Here is a 23,509-nt window from a genome sequence, read left to right as displayed (position 1 = left end):
TATTTATTTATGCTTGTTCGTTTGCCTTGCTACCAAGGCGGTTCACATGGAGGAAGTTTTTTCATTGTATATTAATGCCTTTTTGAATGATTTCTATAGATTTGTTTCTAGGAGAGGTTTGTGCAAGGATATATACAGCGATTGCGGTACAAACTTCATTGGCGCACGTCGCCATCTTTTAGAAATGGAACACCTTTTTGGAGACCCAACCAATTCACATAATGTGGCTACTCAGTTGTCAAACAAGAGATTTCAATGGCACCTAAACCCTCCTGCTGCACCACACTTTCGGGGAATTTGGGAAGCTATGGTGAAGGTGGCCAAACACCACCTGAAGAGAGTGTTTGGTCAGCAAATATTAAACTTTGAAGAGTTGACAACATTAGTTGTCCAAATAAAGGCAGTTTTGAACTCTCGGCCACTGTGCGCAATCTCATCCGATCCAAATGATCTTGATGTGTTGACTCCTGGCCATTTCCTGATTGGAAGACATTCCTGGCTCCACCATCTTTGAACCTGACAGACTTTTAAATGAAGAGACTTGACTGGTCTGTTGAACATTTCTGGCTGCGGTGGTCCAAGGAGTATCTTAACAGTAACACCCTCCAGCAACGAGTGAAGTGGAAAACCAGAGGCACAGTCCTTAACGTAGGAGACCTTGTGGTAGTAAGGGAGGACAATCTTCCACCGCTTCAGTGACAACTTGGTCGCGTTGAGACTCTTTATCCAGGAAGGGATGGAGTTGCTCGAGTAGCTGATATAAAAACTGCTCGTAGTTTGCTAAGAGGCCATTGGCGAAGCTGTATCACCCTCCTACTCAATTAATTGTGACTTCTATGAAGGGTGTACATAATGTAATTGTAAGATTGTAGGTTCAGTAATTTTTGAAAATTTTAGAATTTTGGTGGGCGGTATGTTGTGTAACTAGGTATAACTGGTGTTTAGAAGGGAATTTAACCATTGAGATGTTGGCGACACTGACCATAAGGATACTGTTACTGGGCGCTGTTGTGATTGTTCAGATCTCCCTCTTTGTTCATAATGTGAGTAGGTTGTGTGGTTGACTTCAGGGAGAACACGAACAATGGATAGACTGTGCATGCAATTTGTGTTCTGGATGTAGGACAGGTACTGTGACTTGTGGGTTTAGACAGTTTCGTGCAATTATCTCTCGCAATTATTTTGCGTGGTCCTCCGGTGGAATGTGGTTGTAACAACAAAGGAACTATGCCATGTGATGGTAAACAAAGACATATATGAACTTGAATATAATGTTAATTGTACATTAAAATAAACACCCAGAACATAAGGTACTGTCTAAAATTTCTTCAATTACTTGAGCTTGAATTGATATTTAAGAACTCAACCAAAAAAATTATCAAGTGTGGACTTGATGTGAATCAACTCTATGGCATTATTCCTAAACTCGGTTTGACTCCACTCAAAGGTATTATTACTGAACCTGGCTCAACCCAAATTTTTGCAGAATCGTCCATCTCGAGTCGTAAGGCTGAAATTTCTGTATGCAGTCCTAGTTTCAGAAGTTACCAGTTGCCACTTTAAAGATAAGTTTTTACTTGATATAAACTAGTCATATGCAAGTCTTGACAACATTTAGAATTATTTCAAACTCTTAGGCATCACTTTTTGCTCAAAAAACAAACACACAAAGAGAAAGAATTATTTACATTGGAATGCCATGAGTGACTACTAGAGCGCGGGGTGTGTGTTCCAGCACGGAGCAGACGCTAGCAAGAAGAATCGGGATGGAGCCTCGCCGTTGGACCTGGTACGCGAGGGGGACCAGGACGTAGCAGACCTTTTGCGTGGAAATGCTGCGCTGCTGGACGCTGCGAAAAAGGGAAGTCTGGCGCGTGTGCAGCGCCTCGTCACTGCACACAACATCAACTGCCGTGACGCGCAGGGCCGCAACTCTACCCCTCTACACCTCGCAGGTACTTCCAAGCTCCTGATGTTGCTTACAATTGTAGGCAGACTGTAAGTGTAAAAGAGAGTGTAAGTAAGAGAGTATGTTAGTGATTTGAGTGTTTGAGAGAGAATGAGTAAGAGTATGTGTGAGTTATTGCAAGTATGAGACTATGCCAGTGAGAGAGTATGAGTGAAGGTAATAGGGAGAGAGCATGTGGGAGTTAGTGAGTTTATGAGTGAGAATAAGAGTGGGGTATAAGAGAATGAGAGTGTGTGAGAGAAGGGGGCTGCTCAGTAACAAACACTATTCCTAATTGGCTGGCCACTTTGTTAGATAACACTGAGGGGTGGAAAGTACACTGCTCACAAAAAGATTAACAATGCATACCACCTAAAATAAGCCGAACAAACTAACTTTTTGTGGTGTTTGAGATATTTCCTTCATTTTTTTGTGCTTTCTGAACTAAATTTTTCATTATTCTTAAAAAAAAGTACGGTTACTTTGAGAAAGTGGTTATTCTTGGGGATCATAACATAGAAGTGTACTTTCAAAGTTAAACCCTTTAAAGAAATTAATGTTTAGATTTTTTATGATAAGTATACTTTATTCATTGCATAGTTCATCTTTAAATGCCAAGATAGTTGGCATTTTCAAGAAGTTTCACTAGTTTGTAAACGAAAATAATTAAGTTTAATTCAAAACTTGTAGAGGTTAATGTGCATGCAAGGGTCAGGGTTCTGGCTGTGCTGCAATTGTGAATGCAGCAGAATGGGCATAATATTATGAATTGAATTTGTTTTGTGCACTGCTTTATATGCTCACTGATTGTAACAGCATCCATTGAGGGCCAGCTGTACTTATCTGCGAGAGTAGTTTGGCAGTTTGTGAGTGTTTGTACAGAGGTTGCACTTTGTCGCAGCTGGCTACAACAACCTGGAGGTGGCAGAGTTCTTACTGGACCGCGGGGCCGACGTCAATGCCCAGGACAAGGGTGGGCTCATCCCCCTTCACAATGCCTCATCGTACGGCCACCTCGACATCGCAGCGCTGCTCATCAAGTTCAACACCGTCGTCAATGCCACCGACAAGTGGGGCTTCACGCCCCTACATGAGGCCGCGCAGAAGGGCCGCACACAGCTCTGCGCTCTTCTGGTCAGTTGCTGGCTTAACTGTATTGTGTGGAGCTCAAGTGCTATTTTAATAATAGGCCTGTGCTGTTCCTTGATTTTTCGGTTCCTCTAAAATATTCTTTTTAGAGGTGGGATGATACCACACTTTCGATACTCGATTCTGTATTGTTTTTTCAGTTCGATACTTTCGATACTCCAGGGAAAAATATTTTTCCATTAAGTAACAATTATTACAAATAACATAAATTAGTTTTAAACTGTATGTATAAATACAATCTATCATACCAGCATTATGTCAAATTAAACTTAAATACATAATGTGTAGGGACCCCAGAAAATGGTAAATAAAACTGGCTCATTTCGGTGTAAAAAAATGACAAAAGGGGTGCAAAAAATTGGTGTAAAAATAAGCAAGCGGTGTAAAAAATCTGTGTAATAATAAGCAATCGGTAGAGACCCTAAAAAATGGTGAAAAAATTATGCCATTGGCGGTGTAAAAAAAACTTCATAGCAGATAGGCACTTCAAAGTAGCAGACTCTGCCTTACATCGGCCCACTTTGTCTGTCGTTTCATCACACAAGAATACAATCTGTTTGTCTACTACACCGTGCCTTACTGCTTCCTTATTTGCCTGGCCAATTTTTGGGACATAAGTTTCTCCAAGAGTGTTGGCTGATGGCAAATCCCCTGCACATAAAATGTATACATAACTTACAATATACTTATAAATAGGTAGCATTTATAAGGTTATCGCTGAAAATATTAATGGGCTAATTTACTCAAAACAATTCTAAGCCAAACCTAACCTAACCTAACCTTTTCAAGATTACTGCTGGATTACAGAGTCAAACCATCAATCAATTAGTCAAAATATCTTGTGGTGTGCTCTAGGGTTCTGCAAATATTCGAAATTACCGAATTCGAGTTCGAATTTTTTGATATTCGATTCGTAAATTCGAATCGAATTAATTTTACAATAATTCGACTTGACATCCCCCTCCCCCAATTTTAAAAGAAATGTAATAGGACGATTACATCTACTTACAAAAATTATACATTGAAACCCCTTATTTACGTTACCGTTATTTACGTTTTCACGTTATTTGAACCATTTTATTTCTGTCCCGTTTTAACCTCATTAGATGTAATGCAATGAATTACCGTTGTTTACAACGCGCCTATTGCTTTACGCCTTTTACGCCGTTCGTTCTGATAAAACTGCTTACTAACTTAATTAATCCTATTACAAAGTAATCTGATATGTAAATCGTGTTTTAAAGACTTTTTTAAAAGTTAAAAACTTCATCTTAAACGTCTTGGGAGTTGCTTATACCGCTTATAAAAACGTAAACAGCACCAGTTTGGTTGTGTTTATTTCTGTATACAGCGCGCGCACGTAGTCGAAGCACTCTTACCTGAGTTTTGGAATAAACATAGCCTCTTGTAAACAAACATTTTCATTGGCTGCCGTCCGCCGCGCACATTATTCGTGCCCAAGAAATAGTCCCTTGGTTAGGTACCATTTGTAAGTATTTTTGCACTGCATAACAATTGTTGTTATATAGTGTGACGTCACCATCACAGTCGTTACTGCATATCTGTGCAGTTTGTGATTACTTCATTTATTTATTTTATCTTTGTCGTATTTCTCTCAGCATTTAATTTTTTTTGATCGTTGTTGCTGTGTTATAAGCTAAGTACCTCTATGGAAATGGGATACGAGAATGTATTAAAAAAAAAAAGAAGAAAAGGTTTTGGGAAGGCCATGTATATTTAATCTGTTTTTTTGTGAATAATGCTTGATCAATATAGGACGATTGGATGGATTTTAAGTAAGTGTACAGATATGATTTGTTTTTAATTAGAATGAGAGTTAAATTTATATACTATAATGTAATAGCATACGCATTCTTGACGCAAATGAATTGAAGTTATTAATATTTTTTTTATCAATAATAAGCACAACATAAATCGTCTCGCACCAAGAGGTTGAGCAAGTAGTTTCAAAATTTTCTCCCTGAGCTAGAAAAAAAAACTGGACATTGAAAAATAAAATTATTATTTATTACTACAGTAGAACCCGTTTATAGTGAACCCGCCTATAATGAATTCCCGTTTATAGTGAATTTCCGTCTCGGTCCCGGCAAAATGATGTGAGGTTATGTATTAATTTATTGGATATAGCGCACAACTTTTGTCAATGTTGATACGTTTTCCCGTGTACCACGAACAAATTTTGCCGACATAATGCACATTTATCTCAAATATTTTCATATAATTACAAGTATTTTCACAAAACGTCTATTCTGGATCACATTAACGTTTTTCTCCCCAATATGCTACTCCATTGTCCACTGTTCATAATATAAACAAGTCGTAATCGAGTGGCCTCGGTAGGCTACGTGTGGCCAGAAATGGTGCTCAGTTTGGTGAAAATAAAAAATAGTTTTCCCTGCAAAGTTAAAGAATGGGCGAACGCGTGTACATTTAATAAGTTATCAAAATTAAACATTAATTACAGCCACACAAATACGTATGTACATTATAGCAGCAAATTCAATATTTTTACGTCTCATTTTTATCGTTCACGTTTCGGACATTTTGATCGAGTAAGGTTTTTAAGACTACCACTAGATAGAACTCTGTGGGCTAAATTTTTCCATAGAAAGTAAGAAATTTTCGTTCCAGCTTTAGCAACTGCGATACTAAATGATATGTAGTGATCTTTGATGCGCCAGACTCGTTATTTTTCGTTTATTTACTTTTGACGGTAAAAAGAATTTTGTGTTATTAAGCTGCAAATGTGCTTCAATAAGAAATACGAACATAAGAAAGGGTGAAAAACGCGTTAAAAAACTTAAGGCATTATCTGTGCGAGATAAAGTGGACATTATTAAAAAGGTAGACTCCAACCCCACTGTCCCGCACGTGTTAATATCAAAGGAACTGGGAATTGCAACATCCACATTAAATACAATATTAAACAAGCTGAACAATCTTCTTTCTCAAGCTGCGAATACGTCACAGAGTATTAAACCCCTGAAAAAAGGAAAATACGCCGATGTCGAAGAACCATTAATAGAAAGTTTGTACATGTGTAGTGTATTAAAAATAATATCTGCATTTGCTCATAAAACTGTTGCTTTGAGTATTTTCATTCGTTCTTTTCTTGGCTTAGGCCTATGTGTAGTTAAGATTATGCTTTTGAGTATGTATTGCCAATATAAAAGTTTTCCCAGATATAAAGTTTCCCCTCTATAGTGAACATATAAACTAGTCCCTTCAGATTCATTATAACAGGGTTCTACTGTATTATTCCAACATACCATGTCACAAACCTAATGACTTTTGATTAAGCCATGTCCAACGTAAATCCAGGACATTAACAAGTTAAAGGTTGTACCGTCTGGCTTATTAATAAACTTACCTTTGATATGGTTGTTAATGATAATAAATGGTAATATTTAATGAAATAAGGCGTCACAGAAGAAGTGGAACCCATCAGTGGGGCACGAGTAGTGAGACGACACAATAATTATAATTATTGTTTATTTTGTGTTGTATATATTTTGTCTTTATGATTACCTAGTTTGTTTCATACACTATTAAGCCTTGCCACGTCTTAATCCCATTGTTTATAGCTTAAGGAATCGAACCGAAGGATCGACTGATGTGGACGAGAATTTAGAAATAGTAACACAGTTATCAAACAGCGGTACATTGACCGCAAATTCGGAAGAATTGAGTATGTCGGGATCACTTGAAAATCATGCCCAATTGTTAGACACACACGCAGGAGAGAGTGAGAGCGTGAAGCGGCCAATAACAGATACACAACCGGCTATACCTCCATCTACACCACCACCTAATGTTGAGTTACCCACTTATGACATGGATATCACAACCGGCGGCTTGCATAGTCTAGCACCATCAGATAATGTAGCAGCCAGTGTAGCTACTTTTCAGCCTGCTACTGTCACTAATTTTAGTGCAGCATCTGTACCCACATCTACCATCATTTACATGGAAGTATTACTACAAGCGCTGAATAATCTTTCAGCTAAGATAGATCAGGGACAGGTTGATCTTTCAGCTAAGATAGATCAGGGACAGGCTGAGCTTTCAGCTAGGATAAACCAAATGCAGGGTAATGTAAATAACGTACAGGAATGTATTGAAATGCATTTGTCAGAGCAGAAAGAAGCACTAGAGCGGTTAACTGAACAGGTAGAACAAGGTCATTCTAGAATAAATGATCTGGAGTCTAGTACAACAGCTTTACTAGTTACAGCCAGGGAAGAACGTCAACGAATCCAGGATCAGTGTGTTCGCAATCATACTGTACTTAGGGAAGAAATGCACGGACAGACTGAACAGTTACAGTTGCGTCTCGAACAAGTAGAAGAGGCTACCGCAACCTTATCTAGTCGGATCGATACACTGAGTAACGAGTGTACGCAGGTAGCAGAGAAGGCGGCTGACTGTCGTACGGTACAGCTGTGCCAGCGCGTCGAAAGTCAATTGAATAACCAGTTCAGTGTTCAACAACACCTGGAAAGTCAAGTGAAGGAGCTGGAGCGGCGGTTTCAGGGATTAGACACAGACCAGTTCCCTAGATTACCCACACAACCGAGTGACAATCCAGTACACAGCAACAGGGGCACTAACGGACCAGCAGAGTCACTAGTTACACAAACATCTGAGCGACCTGTGCTGAATGCTACCGTGGGCGGTCTTACCATCGATCAGGCTGCACTACTACACCACCCAGCTAGGCAGTGGAGTGAATCCATGCCAACCTTTACGGGCAAGGCAACAGAAAACCCCATACGATTCCTAAATAAATTTGAGGAATATGCCTGCACATTCGGTCTTAACGACACCGAAAAACTTAAATGTTTAGGCTCTGCGCTCAGAGGAAATGCGTTCTACTGGTATGAAATGTTACAGACAACTACCACATCGTACCAGCAATTCATCGACATGTTCAGGCAACAATACTGGAGTCTGAGGACGCAAGGCAACTTGAGGGCCCAATTACACACTGAGCGATATGACCCCAAGAAGGGCATGTCATTAGAAGCCCACATTTCTAGTATGTATGAGAGGACTCGTTATCTAGATTTGGTTATGTCTGATGACGAATTTATAGCGACGGTGCTTACTCAACTCCCGCTAAAATACCAAATCCAGCTAGCTGGTAGAACATATGGTGAGGTTGGTGAGTTTAGAGAACAACTGTTGATGTTTGATAAATTGGAGAGACTCAACCGCAGTCAGACGTCACGGGAGGAAACAGAGCGCAGTAACGCTTATCAGAAGCATGTGCCTATGCACAATACATGGCAGAACCGGGACGTCAAAACAAAGGACGACAGGCGAGCTTCCGTAAACTACATGAATTGGCAATACCAAGATGAGAATCCCTATCACAAACAATTTTTTAAGGGACAATATCAAGGTAAACACCAGAAAAGACGTTCTATGCCTTACAGAAAAAAAACACGGTGGTCCAGCAACAGGAATCACAGCAGCGACCATGAGGGCGAACGACGGAATCAATTTGAAAGCAAGAAGGGAAACAACAGACGCTCACCATCCCCGGAGCTACGGACACCCAGGAAATCCGACAGAAGGAGGCGCGCCTACTCGGAAGACGAATACGATGACCATCGCAAGTATTTCCAGACGTCCGAGCAGCAGAGATCCTATCGTGCAGAGTACCGACTGCCAAGTCAGTCCCCTACTGAGCAAGACCGACAGCGCAGTACGCACTCAGCGGAAAACAACTCTGTCAATAAACCACCTTCCACTTTATTCCCTCCACCGTTCACCACACCACTGCAGCAACAGCAGCAGCTCAGCTACTTCGCTAGAAATGAGCCAATTAACCCGATTGCGGCCAGCTTCCAGCCGACAGTACACAACACAGCCAACGGCGGTGTCTGGGTACCTACAACTGCAGCTACTTCCGCAACGCTTAGGAATTAACCCCGATTACCTACCGAAATACGCAACGAACACAGAATGAAGATGATTTACCTACTAAAGAGGAGGTTCAGCAATTTGTACAACAGAAATTAGCATCCGAAGCTGCGGCAAGACAGAGGAAGAGGACTGCGTCCAAAAGAAAAGGATTTAAAGTCGGAGAATGGGTTCTAAGGAAAACATCGGTAATAAGCCGTAAATGGGAATTTGTAACACGCAAATTATTTTTATTATTTACGGGTCCTTTTGTTATTTTGTTATTACTGAGGTTAACAACGAAAATTGTTACACACTTGCAGATCCTGTTACGAAACGTGTCGTAGGCAGGTATAATCTCACGCAGTTAAGAGAGTATAAGGCACCTATTATTATAAACAACTAAGTTTCAGCACGCTAATATGCGAAAGTTTATTGTGAAGAAAATGCAGTATACAGCTGGTGGAATTAAATTGTATCGAAACGATAGTCTCGAGTTCAGACATATTATTCAGCTGTATCGTGGGAACTGTTATTGCCTTAAGTTTGTAATCACCGAGGAGTCGCGTGAAGAGGTGACTGTCAGTGTTTGTTTCGACGAGGCCGAGCCCCGTCGATGTCCGGCGTAAGAATGCATCGTCATCTACGTCAGGAATTTGTGCGCAGTTCGTCGAAGGTCAGAGGACCTATACATGTTTATATAGCCGCGATGCTATTACTGCGTTTTGAATGTCAACCCAAGGGGGTTTAGACATAACATGGCAGCACCTACAACATGAAACTATTCGGTAACAACGAAGTCAATATGTGTACACGAAAGCTGTTGTTTGATTTTGGCAAGATTTTTGTTATATAAATAACCTTTAAAACAGCTGTTTTGTGTACGAAAACAATAAATTAGCCAGCATGCCTGCAATGAAAAATTAGGAATGCCTATATTCTGTCAAGATGTACCACGTCATGAATGGATGTGAAAACACAACACTGCATTCAAGATTAGTAAGATACAACTACAAGCCGACATGCGTACGTTAGTAACATTAAATTTTACTTAGTGCGTAATTTTTCCATGTTTAGAAATTCCATACATTATTCTTTGACAATGGAAAAAAAAATTAAAAGATAACATGTAATTTTAAATTTTATTTACACTTCACAACGCCATTATTTTTCTTCTTAATTTTCAGTAGGATTGTGAAAGCTATTAGGATGGCGTCCTCATAGGGCTGCAAACTAGGGAAGCACACTTTCTTTTCGTGTGTAACACTATATTCAAGGATAGATTACAAAAAAAAAACAAAAAAAAACGTACGTGTAAAAGCACACTCACGAAAGATATGTAGTCGCAGGCTGTGAGCCGTTCACTAAAATGTGTGTTTATATATATATATATATTTTTAATTTTATCTCGTACCAGCCTGTTATGAAAAACATTTTAATTGCTATTGTAAATAATAATTTGTAAGATGAGGTGAATTTAATTATGATTTTCCAATTAATGTAGTTGATTTAAGTTGTTTGGAGATAAGCAAGGCAGAATGCCACATTTCGCATTGTACTAAACAAACAAATACGAGTAACCTTTCTGTAAATGTAATTTTATACTTTAAATATTCTCACGCATTATTATTGTGAATTTTAAGATATATATTAATGTTATGATTTATCGATAATGCAAGTATAGTATCAAATTTTTATAGTCTTAAGTAAGTATTAGTAAGTTAGAGGGTATAAGCCAGACTGTACGACCAACTTGAAGTACCGAAGGTTAAATGTAAGCAGAAAGTTACACCGTCAAGAGTGTAATTGGCATGGCTAATTGCGGTTTGGACACACGATGTTAGGTGTGCGACGAAGGGAGTGAATGAAAGCTGGGACTTATTAAGTGATGCGATAGTAAGAAGACGACGGATGGTGTGTAAGAGTGGAAATTATCCAGCGAATCCTACGTTGCGACATGACGTGGTGGTACCACATCCAACTGCAGTCATGGCAGGGCGTTGACACGACCTGGGCTGTAGTAGCGGCAGACCAGTCTGCTGGTTCAGGAGGTGAAGCGGCTGGTTTTCGGGATCCTCACGAGGTCGACAACGTCATGGATCGTCAGAGGCCGTGATGTTGTCCGTGTGACGGTCGTCGTTGCAGTGGGTCCTGCGCACCCCCGCCTATTGTTAAGTACAGGCCTGAACCCCATCACATCTCTCGCCTCAGCATTCCCGGTATATCTACTTACCAAGGTGCCTGTGTTCCTGTCACTTCTACAAGAACGTTGCAGTGGAAGCAGCTTTAATCAGCTATCAAGGTTCCACGAGTTAAAATTCTACAACGGAAAAGCGCAAGTGTGCGCTGTTCCAAATCAACTCATCAACTGTGCTGTGTTATGTGCTAAAGGTGGCGCGCGTGCGCAGAATGAAGGTTGTTTTTTTTGTTGTGACTTAGCAACAGAGTTAAAAATAGGCAGTGCCGACATTGACCAGGAGTTTGAATGAAAACTGAAAACAGAACAATAATCTCCAGAATGTACAAGGGTTATGTATGTTTTCATTTCCTTTCAAAGAAGCGGCAGTCTGTGACGTCACCATCACAGTCGTTACTGCATATCTGTGCAGTTTGTGATTACTTCATTTATTTATTTTATCTTTGTCGTATTTCTCTCAGCATTTAATTTTTTTTGATCGTTGTTGCTGTGTTATAAGCTAAGTACCTCTATGGAAATGGGATACGAGAATGTATTAAAAAAAAAAAGAAGAAAAGGTTTTGGGAAGGCCATGTATATTTAATTTGTTTTTTTGTGAATAATGCTTGATCAATATAGGACGATTGGATGGATTTTAAGTAAGTGTACAGATATGATTTGTTTTTAATTATAATGAGAGTTAAATTTATATACTATAATGTAATAGCATACGCATTCTTGACGCAAATGAATTGAAGTTATTAAAACAATTTTTTATCAATAATAAGCACAATATAAATCGTCTCACACCCAGAGGTTGAGCAAGTAGTTTCAAAATTTTCTCCCTGAGCTAGAAAAAAAACTGGACATTGAAAAATAAAATTATTATTTATTACTATTATTCCAACATACCATGTCACAAACCTAATGACTTTTGATTAAGCCATGTCCAACGTAAATCCAGGACATTAACAAGTTAAAGGTTGTACCGTCTGGCTTATTAATAAACTTACCTTTGATATGGTTGTTAATGATAATAAATGGTAATATTTAATGAAATAAGGTGTCACAATAGCATTATAGTGTTTCACCATAAATATCCAATACAGTTTAATGTGTCAGCAAGTATTTACTTACAATTATGTTAGCAGACGCTGTGTGTACAGTCTACAGTTGATACACGGCGCAAGTTGTATTTCGGATTCGTGTGCGCACGGTTTGTTAAGGCTGACGCCGGACAAGGTTTTGTAAAGCACAGAACAGGAAAGCCTTTGAAAAGTGCACAGAAAACTATTGTGTTGAATGTTTTTAAAACATTTTCAGACAAATATTTGGATCGTCGTGTGAACGATATCGCGAGTTTAACTGCAGAATTTACGAGTGTTTCGAAGAGCAGTGTGCTTCATGCAAGGAAAGAATTACAGGACACTGGGGCTTAACAACTCCCGGGATGAAAAGGAAACTTGAGTATCCTGTTATCAAAACTTGTAATGATTTTGTGAAGACGACTTTTAGGCGTAAAGTGCATAGTTTTTTCTTCGCAAATGAACCACCTACGCTGAACAAAGTGCTACGGTGCTTCCTGTTATATTACTTCGCCATTATTTTATTAGCACAGACTGTACTGAAGTGTGTGTGTTGCAACTAGTGCTTGGCGCGCAAGATAAATTCAGCCTATCACTTGCTGACGCGGCGCAGTGATACAGTGGTGTTTGTTTATTTCAAAACTCAGCTAAGAGTGAACCCACGGTCTCACCCCTAATTATAAACTTGATTTTAGAATAAAAGGTGCAATGCTTACGCTATAAAAACGGTAAATTGTTTTTTTTTTTTTTTACGTGATAACGTCTAATAAATCGATGTACGCCGGCTGCACGCACGAAAAAGTGTCCCGTAACGCACATTGTCCCATTACGCTGTGTCCCGTTACGCTCATTGTACGATTGCGCCGCATCTATCTCTCTTCCACTCGATTGGAACAACCATCGATTTGACTTTTTCGAGGCACATTAAACTTGAAACACTCCCATTCGTTTCCTACTTTTCCTATCATCGTCATATCCTTAACAGAATAACACAGATTGGAAGAAGTTAAATAGCAAACATGTATAAATGTTATAGTTAAAATAATCTCTTCGTTAAAGTAATAAACATATTTGAATTAATGAGTGCAAATAAAAGTAAAATTATCAATTAAATTGTAGATTTTATTTCACTCCTTTGTATCCATACAAAATAGTGATAATTCAATAAAAATGATTCAATTTTATTTATAAAAGTATGCAATCATTTCATCAATGTTTTGTTATGACGTCACGTTAAACTATCGTCCGTAAACAGACTTTACAGACGACCAATTTTTTTTTTCTTTTGTACCACTTCCTTATGCTGTGATATTTTTATTAATATTTTTATCCTTGAAAGCCAAACATGCTAAATAAGGTGGCAAGTGAAGAGAGTTTTCTCTACAGTAGGCAACATAGTTACCAGCCGCAGAGAATTGTTGTTGCCGCACCATGTCGATGAACTCACCTTTCTCCATGACAGTTTGAAATGATTTGCGAAGTGATTTATAGTTTTTATTTATTTATTTATTTATTTATTTATTTATTTAGAATCTGGTTGTGCTTCTTCAAAATAGTCTCACTTTAATTTTAGTTACTTGATTTAAACTGTGAATTAACTATGTCACAAGTTTTTCAAAGGAGGTAGGTATGTTAGAAATTTTTTATTATCTATGTTATTTTAATAAATATTCCCAAATTCGATTCAAAAAAAATTCGAAACTCGTGAATTTTTTTGAAATTCGATTCGAACTGAAAAATCACAATTCGCAGATGTCTAGTGTGCTCACCATTTCACAAAATGCAATCCATCCTATTTATGTGTTTGTTAATCTGAGGTACTTGCATATTTATTTGAAGTAAAGGTAAGTTCGGCCTAAAGGTAAGTTAATCTATAATATTGTAGTCCTACATATGCTTATGAACTTTTATTAGAGGGGGAAAACATTTCTAAATAAATAAGGCAAATGTTCTTCAACATGGGTGTTACACCATTCCCTCATAGCTGGATGATCAGCTTTTTCCAAAGGAATCTTAACTTACAGCATCATATTAACAAAATCAGAAACAAATTCTTGTTTTCTGCACTTTCAAGCTTGTTTGTTTTATTCACGCTGTCGCCTATCGAGATTTGTTAAGACACGGTAGAATTTGCTTAACAAAATAATTGTCTTTTCTGTTTTGTTTTGAGTGTGTCATTTGCCACATGCTTTTTGCACGTGTCTTTGTGTGTCCAATCAACCCGCACGTTGCAGAACTTGCACATCATAATTTTGTCCCGCTGATCAAAAATATAAAATCCATCCGATTTGATCTCTCCTTCGTGATGAAACATTTTCAAAGTTTTCGGTATCTTAATTATAAATTAAATTCTATCACAAAACTTACAAAATGTGGGCGGTATTTGTAAACACTCATAGATTTGTGCACGCAAAAATGACTGCCATCTTAGCTCCATGCCATATATTAGGTTAGAAAAATCGACACCAGTGCGCCTTGCGGCAGAAACGACCATTATTCAAAACACGAAAACTGTGGAGTCAATTTTGTTATGTTGGTAGTGCGCACATATCGATTGTTGACATTTGTTACATTTTGTTTTCATTTGCGATGGCAATATTTACTGCTTGTAAACAGAGTAATAGAAATACGTGAATTTCAGTAACGTGTCAAAAAGAAGATAATATCACGGCAATAGTCTTTTAGTCTATTTTTATTTCACGTTTGTGTTTATGATGGCGTAAATAAATTGAACTTGCGACATAAGGGCATTATTTTGTGCGAAAAAGCGTGAATTTCGCGTGAAAATTCGTGAATTTCGCGACTATGTCGAAATCAAAGGAAAGTCGCAAAATTCGTTTAAAGTATCAATTTTTCGTGTTATTTCGTGAATTTCGCGCTTCACCATTTTTCGGGGTCTCTACTGATGCGGTTCGGATTCAGCGAGAGGGTGGGTTTGTGGTCTACCACGCCGCCCCCTGTGGCGCGTTTCCCGCCGGCTCGTTGCGGGCTCCTCCGGGCCGGAACTGGTTCCGCATTGGGCAGTCCTTGTGCCAGTGGTACACCGGTCTCGGGCACGTCTGACACCTGGGCTGGGTTCCTCCTCCGATGGCTCGGTCACGCCATGTCAGAATTGTCCTGCCCCCTCACTGGGAGAGGTCGGCGCATCGGGCGCTGGTGTTCAGCGGTGTGTACGGTACCAGCGCCCCTACTGTGATTGGTGTCTCATTCTCGGCGCGGTGCTTCATCGCTTGGCTTGTCGAGGGAGCCTTGGCTGCCTCCATGTCCTGCTCCATGGCGCGCGCCTACCGGATGAAATGAACTCTTCCGTTGGCCCCTGTTCCGAGCATTACAACTCAGTGCGCACTTTCATCTCGGCGCAGGCGTCAGCGATACGTGTTCCGAACCTCCGGACGAACGCGACCCATGGCATGTCGAATTCACTGACAATCGCCCACCAGGTTTTCGCATCTCCTTTCAGGGTGCGCCCCCCACGCTCCCCCCAATCGGCATCCGGAACCATGTAGCGCCCTAGTCAGTCTTTGCACACTCGCACGAACTTTCCTGGGTTGTCACCATTCTTCCCCGCAAATTCTGGCAGCTCGATAGCCCCGACGGGAGCCGCCCTTTTGCAGGGCACACTGGAGGCGTGGTTTGTGGGCGTGTTGCCGTGCATGTGCGACGTGTCGTCACGGGTTGGGGTTTGCACTTCGCGACACAATCAGCATGTGAACCATCCTTTTCCATAAGAGCTTGCTTCTGTTACGTCTACGTACTGGAGGTGTTTAAATGCCCGGCAGTTCCGGCACCAGACGCCCTCATGTGCATGCCCTTCACATTCCTTGACTGTGCACTTAAAAAGTTCCGGCGCAGTTGGGACTGTCTTGCATGCTCCATCCTCCGCCTGCGGATCCCATGGCGCCAAGCGCACACGTTTTGGACCATGTAGCCCCCCGTCACCCCACCCACGTGCCTCGCGCGTGCACATTTACTACAGTACAAGTCTTTCAGATTAAACAGGTTTTCTACTTTGATTGAAGCCATGCTGGTGAGTGTTAGCGCACACAGTCCGAAAAAAAATTTCCTCTCGTCACAATACACTATAATACTTTCCCCTCCACTGGGTATACTGTCTGTACCTGTTGTGGTCCGCACGCAGTACATGGACACGTGGTCCAGCGGAATTCCCTTTATTAGTCGGCCGCTTCGTAGCGCTCCGGCGCAAAACCGCACAACTCACATGCTCCGGATTCCCGTGTCACTTCATGTTGTGCCTCGATACACGCTCTTGGGCGCCATTTGCTATCACACTGGGGTTGAAAGAGTCACGCGGTGTGTGAGCATCGACTAAATATGGGGGCCACCACGTGGTTTAAGGGCATGTGGACCTGGCTATCCCTTCTCAGGGTCGTGACGTAGCCCAAATGCGAGGAGGTTCACAACCCCTTAATTACTCAAATCTAGCCTAACCACTCACTCTCAGTGGCGGTCACGCTTCTTAACTCACGAGAAGAAACCAGAGTGGTTTCTAGGTGTCCCCACACGCCGCAGGAAGCGCCACATGGCCGCAGGAAGCTTCGGATTTACCGTTAGGCAACGGACAATATCGTGGAGGAACTAAGTAGGGAAGCAAAGCCCTTACAGTTCTTAACACAAATTTAAACATATTTTCCCTGAATTAACATTACATAAAAAGTCACTAATTTCTACTTAAGTTAAAAAAATAGTCTACCCGTGTTGGGCAGTTCTGAAACCTGCCGCGCATGACGCTGCTCAGTCCTTATGTCCAGCCCGTTAACATAAACACAGTAGGGAACAGTATAAGAAAAGATAAAGAATGACAATTAATTATGTTAATAGTAATTATGTTAGGGTTGCGTGGCACAGGCTCTATAAATGCACCTCTTGCAGGGCGGACGGACACACACACACACACACACACACACACACACACATGCACATGCACGGGCGCGCGCGCGCGCGTGCCTGATGGCAGGAGGTTTGAAACTGGCAGAAGATGGGAGGGGAGGCGCCAGCCGAGATGTGAGGCACATCGGGCTTAGGGAGGGCGTAGCCCCGGCCGACGTCAAGTCTAATATTCAAATTAGCTTACAGGACCTGCTTGTCAGTTCCAGTATAGTGTGCAATTTTTGTTGGTTAAATTTCAATGGAACCAGTAACTTTTCAATAACAGAGCCTGGAATTACATTAGTGTAACTTTTTTTACCTTGTTCGTCCTCTGATGTTATATTTAACTGTAACAGATGGCTAAGTCTGTAAATTTGCTTAGATGAATGAGCTATGAGTTTGAATAAAAGCATTTCGGCACATGTTATGTCGAGTTCCATTAATGAGAATATTATAACTTATAGTAATCGCTTTGCCGTTGTCTGTTAATAGACTACAATTCCGTTAGTGTTATTAAGAAAATATCCTTTGTGTTTTTGTTTTAATTCATGGAATCTTTGTCAACATGTCATTTTCACTAAAAATCCAAACATTTCCGTTGACAACTGTAACATAAGAAACAACACAACAGTATTACAAAAGTCTGGTTTGTTTCTATAAATAACTTAGTTTAACTCTGGTTGCTGGATCTGTAAAAGAGGATAAAACACAAAATCATCAGAAAAGCCTGTAAGCAAGTAAACTAGCAGGGTGGCGACCAACCGGGAAAACCGGGAATACCGGGAAAAGTCAGGGAATTTTTCTAGCAGGGAAAAGTCATGGAAAAGTCAGGAAATTTTTCAAATAGTCAGGGAAAAAATTAAATCTTGTCTAAAGTTCCTGCTGCAGCATTTTACAGCTTAATATTATTCATAGTCTTTGTTAATTGTATGTAGCGAATTTTTAACGAAGCCATTTTTAATGTCGCGGGTCCATGAAAAACTCTTTGCTGTGTTTCCGTTGCTGATAACAACTGGCTGGCGCGCACGTGCGCAAGCATTGTATTGCCACCTTAGTCATGGTACGTGTACCAAATTATTCTATGCTTACTAGTTTTATAGCTCATAGTACACCGAGATGACCGAGATAGTTTTATTTTTGTTTCTCGTATTACTGGCAACTGTGGTACAGTACACGAACGTTTTGGGATGAAAACGTGTGTGCTTTTTTTTGTTCCCAGTCATGTAGTGCTTCTCTAAGTTTTACTTTTCAGATGTACTATTTATTTTATTTTCCTGTCCTCTTTGTGTAAACGTTTTGAATAGTGGCGTGTACAGGTTTTCAGTATTATTTAGTAAGCTAGTTGGGCTTTGTTCTGAAGATAAAAAGGAGAGAATTGAAGTAAAAGACAAAGATGAAAAAAAATTTGCGCCGGATGAGATATGAACGTGTGGGCTTGGGAAGAATATTGCCGTTGCTGAAAGCTAAGAGGAAAGGTGAGTAATGAGTTAAAGTGTTTATTCAGTTATATTCAAATTTTTAGCCCATTACTTTTATGGAGTAAACCATTTTTTTAATGAATTCCAATACAGGATAAGAAAAGTGAAAGGTAAATATTAAGAGTAGCTAATCATTAAGCTGGAGTTACAATACCACGGCAGGCCCGACACGACACGCCCGACACACTCAATAGCCAATGAAATACAAGGTCGTCGTGACGTCACCCCGAAAAAATACTCACCCCGACGGCTCGCAAGGAATAGATTCTATTTCTAATTTCGTCGTGTCGTGCTGCCCGACAAAAACCACAACGGAAACGGAAAGGAAATACTGCGGAACTAAATTTCAAAAATATTTACCTTCTTGGTAAATGTTTATGCTGTTCCTTTTTAATTCTTAGCACAGCTAACATTAGGAGAAGTTTTCTATTCTTTATTAGCATAATATAATATATCTTCTTCCTATAGCAATAAACGTAACCTCACTTCATGCCAGAGACGACGGCAAAATGTTATGATTTTATTCACTTCAACTGAACGCCTAGATTATTATCCGGTTTTGGGTTATTATACATCAAATGAGTAAATAATACAATAATTTACATAATTGGGTAAATTAGGCGTATATAACAGTTCTGTTTTTAATCTTCACTTAACATACACTATAATCGAAAAATTTTAAATTATAAAAGGATTTATTTTAGTGAATAAAATATTGTTTTATAAATATACAAATTTTAATTTTTTTTTAAGTTTTAGAAATAATCAAGAAAAAATGTGTTATTATTTACAGGCAACAAAATTACGTATGTACATTATTAAGAAAAAATACCCCTTACTCTTCTAATTTGTTACCTTACAATTAGACATAGAAAAACTAATAAAAACTCTTAAGTAAGATTGTTTGCTAATATTGCTTAAGAATGTGTATGTTCATTAGGACCTATATATAATTCACTAAATATTAGCAAGTTCATCATAACTTAACATACACTATAATCAAAAAATTTTAATTTCTAAAAATTGTCTGATTTTGGTTTGACATATATTTGTGTGTTAGGCCTATCTGATAAGTTAGTTAATATGCAAAAATAAGAAGGTTTTACGCTTAAAAAAATGGATGATATTGTTAGGCATGGTCAGGGAATAAAAATGATTGTCCTGGAAAAGTCAGGTAAAAGTCAGGGAATTTATTCTTTACAGTTTGGTAGCCACCCTGAGTCCAGGTTGCTGATGGCTAGGAAATAAGAAATAACACTGGACCAGTTAGGTTTATTTAGGCCTAGGTAGATTTGTTACATCTGTAAAATAATAAATATGCTAACATATGGATCAGAGAAGTTAGGTTAATGTAGGCTTTTGTAACTTAAGATTCTGACATATGTACCGTATTTACTCGCATATAGGTCGCTGCAATTTTATCAGATTTGATGGGGAAAAAATGAAGTGCTACCTATATGTGAAAAAAAAATTTTTTAATTTTTGAGGAATTTTTTTTGCAATATTTTGCTTTAAAATGCGAAAAAGAAGTTTATATAGGTATAGGCAAATTTATTTACAATGTACACATACAGCGAAACACCTTATTTACGTTACTGTTATTTACGTTTTCCCGTTATTTGCACTTTATTCTTCAGGTCCCGTTGAGTTCCCATTTAGTCCAATACAATACTTTACGCAAATTACGACTCAAAAATCGAATCCATCCTGCTATTTACGTCACGTAACAACCATAAACAACCAGAAAATACCGTGGTTACTTTAAGAGTAGATAATATTAGCTAGTAGGCTTAAAAACATCGTGAAAAACGTAACGCCTATGGTCGGCAATGAACATTTTAAATCGTAAAATATACATATTTTATAACATGAAAAGTTGCTTTTATTTCTAAACATGTAATAATATAAGCCTAGGCGTGTAAAAGTCCGAGTAATTATAGCAGGAGACAATCTAAAATGCACGAGGGAAAAACATAAACTCACGAATGTATAAACGTGGCTGATTGTTAAGTTCTGATACTGTATTTATGTCACAACTTAGCCGAAATACTGGTACAAAACAAACTTCACAAGATAAAATGAGCGGAGTCTTGGTAACTGTTTTAAATGTATTTTATAATTTCGGAAGTATTGTACAGTAGACGCATATTTTTTAAACTAACAATTTATTTCTGGGGATCGTAATTAATTAATTATTGGTATCAAGATGAACGTAAACTTGAAAATGTCACGGCAGCGAGAAAACTGGTGCGTATACCAATAAACTGGTATTAGAACTGGAAAAAACTGGTACACGGGAGGTGGAGCTTATATTTTTTTCCGCTAAGCTCGCATCTATTGGCTGGCTGCTTATGGAAGGTCACGAGTCTGGGCGGAGCGTTGAGTGAGTTATACTGCGCATGCGCAGCTCAGAGAACAGAGAGAGCCAGCCGGCGGCTACGCCGCGCCGTAACAACAGCTGATCGAGTACAATGACCTTTCTCCGCGCACGGCGCACTATTGACGGTAAATTTCCATCAATTTGCGGCCCTTTTTTTAAATTTTTTTTACTGTGGTGTAATGAATTACCGGTGCAATCTATATGGGGGGAATATTAAATACCAAATTCAAGACCTCAAATCATGGGTGCGACCTATATGCGATGGCGACCTATATGCGAGTAAATACGGTAACATTAAAACAGCCTAGCACAAAACAATCACACAAGCTTGGTTCATCAAGACAACATAGCTTAATCTAAATATTCTAAACATATAAATATGCCTAGGTAATAAATAGGCCCTAGAACTTCCCAATTATAACTTGATTTAGGCCCATTTGATAAATTATTTTAAGTTAAATAAATATGTAATTTAGGACAAGATCAAAATTTTAGATTTGATAATAGTTACTTACCTGCAAAAAGTTGAACCTGGATGTTTAGCTGGGACCAACATTACAGACCAGTTTACATGTTCTTCACCACGTAACTTTGCAGTTTTAATAACATTTTGTTTCTATGTTTGTTCATTTACAACACCTTTCTTGCGATTGACTGGTGGCTCATCAATAATTTATTCATCAGAATTCATTTTTAAAACATAAAATATAGCTAATCTCAAAACTAATCAACACATTACCAACACATCATAAGAAACATTGCCTATAACAACAAAAAAACAAACTAACTTATACTATTATTATAGCTGCTACCATCTAGAGAAAACAAGAAGAACCATCACAGATGATTGAGCATTATAGCATTTACCGCAAAAAAGAAACACTGCCAATCACATGCTCCTTTTCTGCAGTAAACATGAGTTTCAAGATGGCTTCAAGCCTACAGTTTTTAATAGATAACGATTCATTTTTGCAGTAAACAATAGAATCATAATATGTGAAAAAGTCAATTTGAGATTTTTGACCACTTGTTTCCTTTTTGCAGTTAGCAGTTCATATAAGCTGTAGAGTATAGTGTAGCCATCACAATGTATAGGATTAATATTAATTTGTTAGTATGTACCAGCTTTTATTGCATAATCGTCGCATGTGCATAATCAAATCGTCGCACCTATATATTAAGGTGTCAAAATTAAGATTAAAAAATCTCTCGCGTAAACGTCACATGATGTTTTAGGTCCCACTATTAAATTCCGAGCGCTTTGTGATGTTATTTTTGACGTGATAACGTCTTATAAATCGATGAACGCGGGCTGCACGCACGAAAAATTGTCACGTTCCGCCTGAGCCGAGCGTGCAAGAACCGGCCAACCACTGTGCGAGAAAATTGTAACGGTTCGTTACTACAAAAATAAAAAGATTTAAAGCGTCGAATTTTCGTTGTTTTATTTTTTCAACTAGAATGCATAGACAAATTGAACCCAATGTTTCATTCACTCGCTTCACACGTACATCTGCCCGTCGAAAACTGCCCGCAGTTCGCTTGATGAGATTTAACCAAAAAAATAGCGTAGATTAAGTACTTCAGTAATGTTTTACTGCAAGTACACGAAGATGGTGCGACCTGGAACAGGGCCGCACCCAACGAAAAACAGCAAGCCGCCGAAACGCGGCCTCGCCTGGCAGCGATCGACAGACGACTGGCGAAGTCCTGCCACACTCTTCTCCACGCAGGGAGTAGACGTCACATGACCTCACCGACCAATCACACGCACGCTTCTTTCACACTTACAGATACAAGCCAATCATAGAACAAGTTACAATACATGAAAAAACCTTTTACATACAGAACTCTGGGCTTCCCCTGATCTATCTCTTTTCAATTTCACATCAAAATCGGGGACTTCCATTCTCGTTCTCTCTCCCACACCGTGAGAGAGCAGTTATCACCCAGTTCCCACGCAGGGGGGAAATTACCGTCTTTATCTCGGTTGGCGGGGAAGCACTGTTCCTTTCTCACTTACATTTACAGGCCTCTCATGCCTCTCTTTCTAACCCTCACACCAGCCCAGACACAGTACCGTGTTCTAGAATCATCCAACACGTTAATGAACATTATAAACAGCAATTATAATACAAATTACTTTACCAAATTAAAATTATTTCGAAATAACCTGAAAAAGTAGGCCTAAACAGGCAAAAATCTAGAACGGCGGCTTCTTTGTGAATAATTACATAAAAATTACTAATGATAGAAAATGTCTGTTAAAATATAAGATACATCCTTAAAACACATAGCAAGTGAAAATAACATATATTAATATTCATAACGTTTGATTATACTGTCTCATAACATACACACCACACTAAAAACATTGACTTATTTATATTTACTTATACAAAAAGAAGTTTAAATGAAAATTGTTTATTTAGGAGGGCAGGGTTCTGCAATGCTACAAAATCTTCTATAATATCAAAC

At 39.0% G+C, this 23,509-nt stretch overlaps 1 protein-coding gene across 1 annotated transcript in view; it reads left to right on the top strand.

The window, feature by feature from the left end:
• The window catches only part of LOC134527505 (poly [ADP-ribose] polymerase tankyrase-like), a 269,207-nt gene that overhangs the window by 125,220 nt on the left and 120,478 nt on the right, over nt 1-23,509 (top strand). Inside the window, exons 11-12 of the mRNA XM_063360229.1 lie at nt 1,736-1,955; nt 2,850-3,082. Of these exons, the coding sequence (XP_063216299.1) occupies nt 1,736-1,955; nt 2,850-3,082 (453 nt within the window). The remainder of the gene's footprint in view (nt 1-1,735; nt 1,956-2,849; nt 3,083-23,509) is intronic.

This window comes from Bacillus rossius, chromosome 1 (genome assembly GCF_032445375.1).
Source record: "Bacillus rossius redtenbacheri isolate Brsri chromosome 1, Brsri_v3, whole genome shotgun sequence".
Lineage (NCBI taxonomy): Eukaryota > Metazoa > Arthropoda > Insecta > Phasmatodea > Bacillidae > Bacillus > Bacillus rossius.
This window is presented reverse-complemented; position numbering and strand designations above follow the sequence as displayed.